Raw genomic sequence first — 7838 nt, 5'->3', positions numbered from 1 at the left:
TCGTTTTGTTTTTTGGTCGCAACTATGATATCAAAGTTTTATTTGATCTTTATGTGAAATGTACTATTTGTAATGTAATCCCTCTTAACGATAATAATACCACTTTCTTTAACCATATGTTAAGGTTTTAATTGTCACTAAACATTATATGCAAATGGACTTGTGCAAATTCAATATAATAACATATGCTTTATTTTTTTATTAGCCAACAAGTGGCTGGTGATTAATTTATTAATCTCTCTCTAATCATGTTTCATATATAAAAGTAATGTTTTTTTTTTAAATAACAATTTTGTTTAGTTCTAGCAATATGGTAGTGTCCACGTTGAACTTGGACTCACCTTCGTTGTAGTCTCTGTAATTTTTTTTAATAATTGTATATCAACTTGATATTAGCCTTTGACGATGTTGAATGGTTGGACAATTTTCCATCTACGATATCAATAGGTATTTAGAGAAAAAATAAATCAATTTTCTTGACATCTCTAGAGAATAAATAAATCAAAATTTCACAACAAATGCTAAAAAAATATCCCTTCTGAGTTGACAAAAAAAAAAATAATATCCCTTCTGAATGTCTCAAGAATTTGTTATTTGTATTAGTAGAAAAACTCATGAAAGTAATGTCTCAACTATCAGAATAAAATATATCTCAGAAAAGTATTTATTATACCTCACCAAAGCAAACCAATGTACAAAAAAAAAAAAAAGAACAACAAAAGGCCTTGACAAAAGCAGATGGCCTATCAATACATTACACAATTTTTAAAAAATGGTGACAAAAGAAACAAATGGATAAATAATGGAGCCAATACCTTTCATGGTCTAAAGTTGGAATCACTCATCAAGCTGCACCAACCTTGCCAAAGAGCGACTTTCGGATCTACACACATGATCAATATAACATCTTTCAGATTCTCAAAGCTTAGAGAAAGATCCAAACTTTTTCTTGAGTTCTTGTGAAAAAGACAAATTAGATTTCAAAAAGCCTTAGAAACTAACAGAAATATATGTATTGCAATTATAAGTGATGGTCGTGCAATTTTAGCAGAGAGTTTTAGTTAACCTCGGGAAGATTCTTGCGGAAGGCAACCTCCAACCTCGCATCAAGCGTGTTCTCACACACGATTTTCCCATCACGAGAAGCCATTACCACTCCTCCAGCACTGTTACATACGTCACAAGTGACATTTAGTATAATCACAAGTTTGGTTCTTTATAGCTTTTGTTGTGTTGGTTTGAAAGAAATTTACCAGAAAGAAGCATGAGGATCATCATCAGAAGGAGCAGGAGGAAGGAAAATGTCCTTGTCTACTATTATCTCAGGAGCATGAACCTTTGCTTTCTCGCAATATTCTTCACTCGCATCATCTAGCATAGACTCCACCATGTGAAGGTCTTCTTCACGGCAACGCAGCAACACTGAAGGCTCCTTCAGTCTAAGCAAACACTAGAATTGCATAAACAAACCCAATTTAGAGAAAGTAACAAACTAACTACTATACTATAAGTGAGATTGTTATGATCTGAGAGTGACCTGAACGATGAGATGTTTCAAGAGATGCTTATACTGATGGTGATGATGGTTGAAGAAGCCATGTTGGCTAACTTTCAGGAGTTGCTTTGCTGCCTCTTCTTTCATTGCATTGACAATGTCATCTTGGGCTTGCAAAACTTTGATCCTCGATGCGTTCAGTTGCATTGAGTAATCACTTTTGTACACACATAACAAAAGCAAACACACAGTATTCATTAACAAGTGGCATAAATCAAAGACAAGACCATTCTATTTCTTAAGAACAATTAAGAACCAGCATCATCAGTATCTAACAAGAACATTCCAGATAATACAGAGAATCAGATCTGAAAACCAAAGGCAATAAATTTGAGCTTACATTTTCCTTCTGACATCGACCTGTTTCTCCTTCTTCTCATACTCCTGTCTAATCTTCTTCTTCTCTGCCTCAACGAGCTGCAACTTCTCAATGTTGAACTCCTGTAACATCAAAAATACCACACACACGATTAGATCAAAAACATTTACCAGTAACAGAACAAACAACCCGAGGTTCACAGATCATAAAATTAATCCAACAGGAATCTTAAGATCAAATAAAAATAACAGTCAACAAATTTTAAAATGAAAATCAAATGGTCGCAAATTCACGTAGTTGTGGAGTGATATTCCGGAGATCTTAAGATCCGAAGAACAAGTGAAATAGCTGCACAACACTCAAAATCAAATGGTTCAACAGTGACGTAGTGAAATTAAAACGAGAGAGAGAGAGAGAGAGACTTCTTCGGCGGCGACGGAGATCTCGTTGGCCTTTTCTTCGGCTTCCTGGCGGATAAACCTCACCATCTGTTGGATCTGGTTGGAAACATCAGCGTCGTTCATCTTCGCCGGAGAAATTCTGAGACAGACGGAGACAAGAACAAGTCTCTTTCCTGGAGATCTTGTAGTATTGATTGATTGGATGAAGAAGGTGGAGAGTATTGAAACCGTTGTGTCTTTTTTGGTCACAAGCAGTTATTATATGGCCAAATCATGTTCGTTGTTTTGTTTTTTTTTTCGGGTTCAATTAGATTGGGACTAGAACCATCCCATCACATGTGTTACTCGTTTTATGTCAATAAAATAATAGAAATCGTTGATATGTATCCAAAACAGCCATGTACGTCAAATTGTCATTTATAAAAGAGAAAATTTGAGAAAATACTTTTCTATGAGTTTAGATTTTGAAAAATACACCATCTTTTATTTTTTTTGAAATCTACACTTATCTGTAAATAAAAAAACTAAATCAACCTAAATAAGAATTCTAGTAATTTAATATATATAAATCATAAATTTTAATTAAAAATAATAATAATAATAAATTTTAATATAAGAATTAGTTTTCTCTTTTGACTTTCTTTTCGATACAAACATGTGTTTCCTACTGTGTGTATATGGACACAAATTGTATACTTTACTGAAAATTTTAGTTTATTTATTTGTTCATTAGACAATGTGAAATTCAGTTACTTGATTTAACTACACAATTGAGAAAACGAGGCAATGTCTCAAACAAAACTAGTTACAAGCCATTTGATAAAGTCTGAAATTTTGTTTTATGAGATTTTTAATTTATGTAGAAACGATTCATCTTTTCATCTTCGTTATCCTCATCTATGACATCATCACTGTCTTCTTCATCAGTTTGTTGGGTTTTTTTTTGTATAATTTATTCAGACCATCATTTTTTTCATCTGAGCACATGCTGATTATATTTTCTCTACTAAAGAAAGAAAAGAGTAATGAGAAGAAGTAACGATAGTAAAAACAAAGGATATGCAGATTAGATATATTGTAAGCCTACTAGATGAACTGTTTTTGTTTCTTTTATATTTGATGAGCATGAAGAAAGAGAGAGACGGAACAAATATAAATTGTTTCAGATTTAAAATCTTTCACTCACAATCATTATGAAACATGAATCTTCATCTAACACTTACCGTTGTACTCAATCCACCTGACCTGATTTATATCTTAGAGAACAAGCTTGTTTGAAAGAACCATTACTCTGTTTTGTTTAGAAAACTGAGTACCACAAGGTAAAAAGAGTTCTGTTTCTATATTTTTTTGTTTTAAAAAACTCAATTGTTGATAAATCTATTTTATGTAACACATTTATATAACGCTAATAATAATATTTTTTGTATAGATAAAGTTTCAAATATTTTAAAGATTCATCTGTTTATAAATTTTAAAATATTAAGTAATTAGATATCAATACCTCAAATACAAATAATCATAATATTAACTATTTCGAATTTTTATTTTTAATTATTAAAATATATTATTTCTAATTAACTTTGATCAAAAAGTATTTTTACATATATCAAAAGTGTAGTTTTCAAAAAAAAAAAACAGTGTATTTCACTAATTTAAATATTTAAATAGTGTATTTTTCCAATTATCCCTTTATATAATCATACATTCTGTCAAAATTAATTATACTTAAAAAAAAAAGAACTCAAGGTTTTGCATCTTTAAGCACATTCGAGTTAATATCACTAAAATGGTTTACTTGTTAGACTGAAAACAAAAAAGTTACATGCATGAACAAACATACAAATAGGTAATATACAGATATAGAAGACAATCTCACCATAAAATGTAGATTTTTTTTTGTTTAAAGTTATCGTTTGTATCCAAGTGTCTGTAATTACGTGTGGAATATAGATTCTCGGATTAAAATACCATAAACTGTAGATTTTATAGACATAAAATATAGAACATTTCACTTTTTTCTTTCTGTAGAAAGTTGGTAAAGCTTATCAATAGTTTGAATTTTCCTATTGCCATTTGGAGAAATAAACTTTCAGCCAAATTCCAGAATTTAACCGTGATCATATTTTACCGCGCTTACGTTACAGTAAAGGGAAATTAGCCGTTGATGTGAAATGCTTGAAACAGAGAATTAAAAACCGAACAATCAAAACTCAGAATTTTCTCGAAAAAATTTAAGAAAATTTAAGCGCAGAGAAACTGTCATAATTTGTTAATGACCTCCAAGGTATTTTCTCTGCTTGTCAAACAAACATTTTCAGCCGCCCATAACCTGCCGGCGTCTCTTTTCACTTTCCTAAATATTGTTTTTTTATCCGCACAAATTATTCAGCTAAAGAATCATTCTCTGTTATTACAAGGCAGAACAAAAACTAGTTTCTTACAATGCAAGTCTTCTTCTTCTCCTTATCTTTGATTTTCTGTTTTTGTTCTCATCTTCTCTGAGATTCTTGAAGGCGACAAGAAAGCTTTGCTTGATTTCTTATCAAACTTCATCTATCTCTTCACCGCTGGAAGTCTAGAACCAGAGCTCTCCGGTTTTTCATTGTTAGACCAAATTTAATCAAAATCTAATGTCTTATTAGTTTGGTAAAGTATGAATGAGAAATAGAATATATTAGATTTAAATTTGGATTTAAATTTGTTAGTTAAAGTAAACTTGAGAGTATATCGTAGAATATAAGTTCGTCGATTCTATAATCAGGTGCTGCAATAATCGTTTGAAATGGTTGTATTCTACAATTTGTTATCTCATAAATCGTCACATTGCGGAAGATATTTCATATTTCGAATTAAAGAAAAAATCATACTCATTTCCATTTCTTGTATCATTTCCTTAATCGTATTTTCAAAACGTTTTTATCTGAAATTTTATCTATTTATTTTTGCAATATTTGTCTCAATATTTTACGCTTATCATCTTTAGACCGGAGTCACCTGCACCGAAAACCGAGATCGAGTCGTATCCCTTTAGAGCATGTTCAATGCGAAAGCTTAAAAGGAGTGCTTAAGTGATGTTTTAAAAAAAATAAATCTAAATATTCAATTACTCTAAGCATCGAAGCTCAAACAAGCGTCTTAAGCATCAATGCTTACCAGTCACGTGTCAAAATTGATAGGCTTCAAGTGTGAATGCAAAAAAAAAAAAAAAATTCTGTGTTGGATAAAATTTTATTCATTTCTTCTTTATCGAAAAAACCTGACCTTCGATTTCTCCGTCTCCGTCTCGATCGTTTGGATTCTAGGTTTTCTGGGAATCTTGCTTCTCGCGATTGCTTTCTAAGGCTCTGTTTTCCCAAACTATGTTCAGATGTTTAGGCGTGATGAGGATAATCACCGTGAAACGGTGTCGTTTGTGTTTCCTGTGTACCACAAAATGAGAGCTGAGATCGAGAGATCCCTGACCAGAATTTAGCGGAAGTTTTGGATGTTGACGAGAAAGAGAATGGAATCTTTGTGGAATCAATTGAACAAGAGCTGGTAAACCCTGTAAAAGTTAACGTTGTTTTTATTGTAAGCGCTGATTCTTTGGACTCCTCCATTGGAGCTTACAAAATCAGAATTGCTTAACAAAAATTTTTAACTTCAAACTAATAATTATATAATACTTAAGCACTCCTACCATTGAACATGGTCTTAAGGTTGCTTGTTATTTGGATTCAACAGTTTGATTCCACTTTCTCCGGAGAATTGGAAATTTTTTTTGTTTTAAAAAATTGTGTAATGTATTGATAGTCCATCTGCTTTTGTCAAATGCCTTTTGTTGTTATTTATTTTACATTGGTTTGCTTTGGTGAGGTATAATAAATACTTTTCATAGATACATTTTATTCTGATAATTAAGACATTACTTTCATGAGTTTTTCTACTAATAATACAAATAATAAATTCTTGAGACATTCAGAATGGATATTTTTTTAAGCATTTTGTTGTAAAAATTTTGCAACTATCGTCCTGAATTTTTCAAATTCAACTATAGTTTTGTATTTTTTTTTGTATCAATAGTATTAACTAAAATAAAACAATCTGAGATCCAAACGGATAGTACATGTAAAATCATTAAAGTGAAACCTACTATGGGTTAAACAATCAAGTTTAAAATTTTTAATGCATGAATATAAGTAAAATAAAAGGAACCATATTTGATCCTTGCGAACTCATCTATGTGTTGAAACAGGGTACCAATCAATAAGCAAATGCATTATGTGAAGGTCGTGAAGAAGACCTTCAACTTACCCATTTTAGTAAAAACAAAAACTCCAATTATGTATTAGACATATAAATTCATAACTTCACAAGATCAGTCAAAGTTATTTTTAGATTTTGGCCAAATCATTAACACTCTCATTGAAAAACGGGTAAATCGATGATTTTGACTTTTCCCCAATATTATTTTTAGATACTTTTTGCTATATAAAAACAGAATGAAAGATATCTCATATTTTAAAGAAATCCGCAATATTGTTATTTTGTTAGAAAAACAAAAACCTCAAACAAGAAAATGGCATCTAAAAAAATCACCTTCGTCTTGGTTCTTTGCCTATGCATTCTCTTATCGTCAGGTGTCCATTTCTGTGACATATATTTTATCGTTCCTCAGATTTATCTATTTTATTTGGAAATTTTTATACATCACAAAAGTTAATGTGTCTTTTTGGTCATAAAGTTAATGTGTTCGTCCGATATATAAAAATATAGTTTCTTGTTTTCTTGGTGTCGTAAAAAATAACTCCTAAATTGTGTTCTTAAATAAAAAAATTGGATAGGGTTTGGAGAAGCAGCATTAAATCCAACAGGAAAACGATGTCCAGATCCAAATGGTAAAGACATAAAAAGTGAGTGTTCCATCTACTGTAGCCAACAAGGATTTATGGGTGGTTCTTGTCAAGGCCACAAAGGTAACTATATGTGCAAGTGTTATGAAGGATAGATGATATAATATTTTTTTGCACCAAGACTATTGTATCAGACTTTTAAACTACTCATTTCTATTAATATTATTCTTGTTGTATTTTTTTGTTATTTTATCGTATTTTTGTTTGTTGGTTAGGTGAGGTATTATAAAAACCAGATTTACTTTCTTAGATATGTTTCTTTTATTCTTTTATATATGAGACATACTGTTGTAACAGATGCAAGAAGAAAACAGTAAACATAAAGATCACACTAACGTGGTTCACCAACGATGGGTTGGCTACATCCACGGACAAAAAGAAACTGATTTTACTACGGAGGCAGAAAGTTTCAGAATATACCTCATAAATTAGGTTAACATGTTTATTTATAGCATAAACCCTAGTTAACCCTAATCGCAATTGGGCTCGCTCACTTAGGCCCATGTAAGAACCTTCATGCAGAAATAGCGGCCCAAATGCACGCAGACTTCTATATTGCTCATGCAGGCTGTAGTCTTCCACATCAACTTACATAGCATGTAAATCTCGACATCAGCTTTAGGATGCAGAACGTTGCACTCAACTATTTGCTCAAACAGATTGTAAGC

At 31.4% G+C, this 7838-nt stretch overlaps 2 protein-coding genes across 4 annotated transcripts; one reads left to right on the top strand and one right to left on the bottom strand.

Annotated features, from left to right (window-relative positions):
* Positions 1-377: 377 nt before the first annotated feature.
* On the bottom strand, positions 378-2592 carry LOC18009770 (V-type proton ATPase subunit E3). Of its 2 annotated transcripts, XM_024148097.1 has the most exons (7): positions 2297-2592; positions 1896-1996; positions 1538-1712; positions 1254-1450; positions 1067-1166; positions 816-883; positions 378-432 (listed from the first exon to the last, which is right to left on the bottom strand). In XM_024148097.1, the coding sequence occupies exons 1-6, from the start codon at positions 2396-2398 to the stop codon at positions 845-847; spliced, it is 714 nt and encodes a 237-aa protein (XP_024003865.1). In that variant the 5' UTR covers positions 2399-2592; the 3' UTR covers positions 378-432; positions 816-844. The 2 variants fall into 2 exon arrangements, with proteins under 2 accessions (XP_024003865.1, XP_024003862.1); XM_024148094.1 differs by lacking the exon at positions 378-432 and having other exon boundaries at positions 658-883.
* Positions 2593-6836: 4244 nt separating this feature from the next.
* LOC18009522 (defensin-like protein 35) lies at positions 6837-7265 on the top strand. Of its 2 annotated transcripts, none has more exons than XM_024149625.1 (2): positions 6837-6897; positions 7114-7265. In XM_024149625.1, the coding sequence occupies exons 1-2, from the start codon at positions 6837-6839 to the stop codon at positions 7263-7265; spliced, it is 213 nt and encodes a 70-aa protein (XP_024005393.1). The 2 variants fall into 2 exon arrangements, with proteins under 2 accessions (XP_024005393.1, XP_006391657.1); XM_006391595.2 differs by having other exon boundaries at positions 7102-7265.
* The last annotated feature ends 573 nt before the right edge of the window (positions 7266-7838 follow it).

This window comes from Eutrema salsugineum, unplaced genomic scaffold, assembly GCF_000478725.1.
Source record: "Eutrema salsugineum unplaced genomic scaffold, Eutsalg1_0 scaffold_8, whole genome shotgun sequence".
Taxonomy (NCBI): domain Eukaryota; kingdom Viridiplantae; phylum Streptophyta; class Magnoliopsida; order Brassicales; family Brassicaceae; genus Eutrema; species Eutrema salsugineum.
This window is presented reverse-complemented; position numbering and strand designations above follow the sequence as displayed.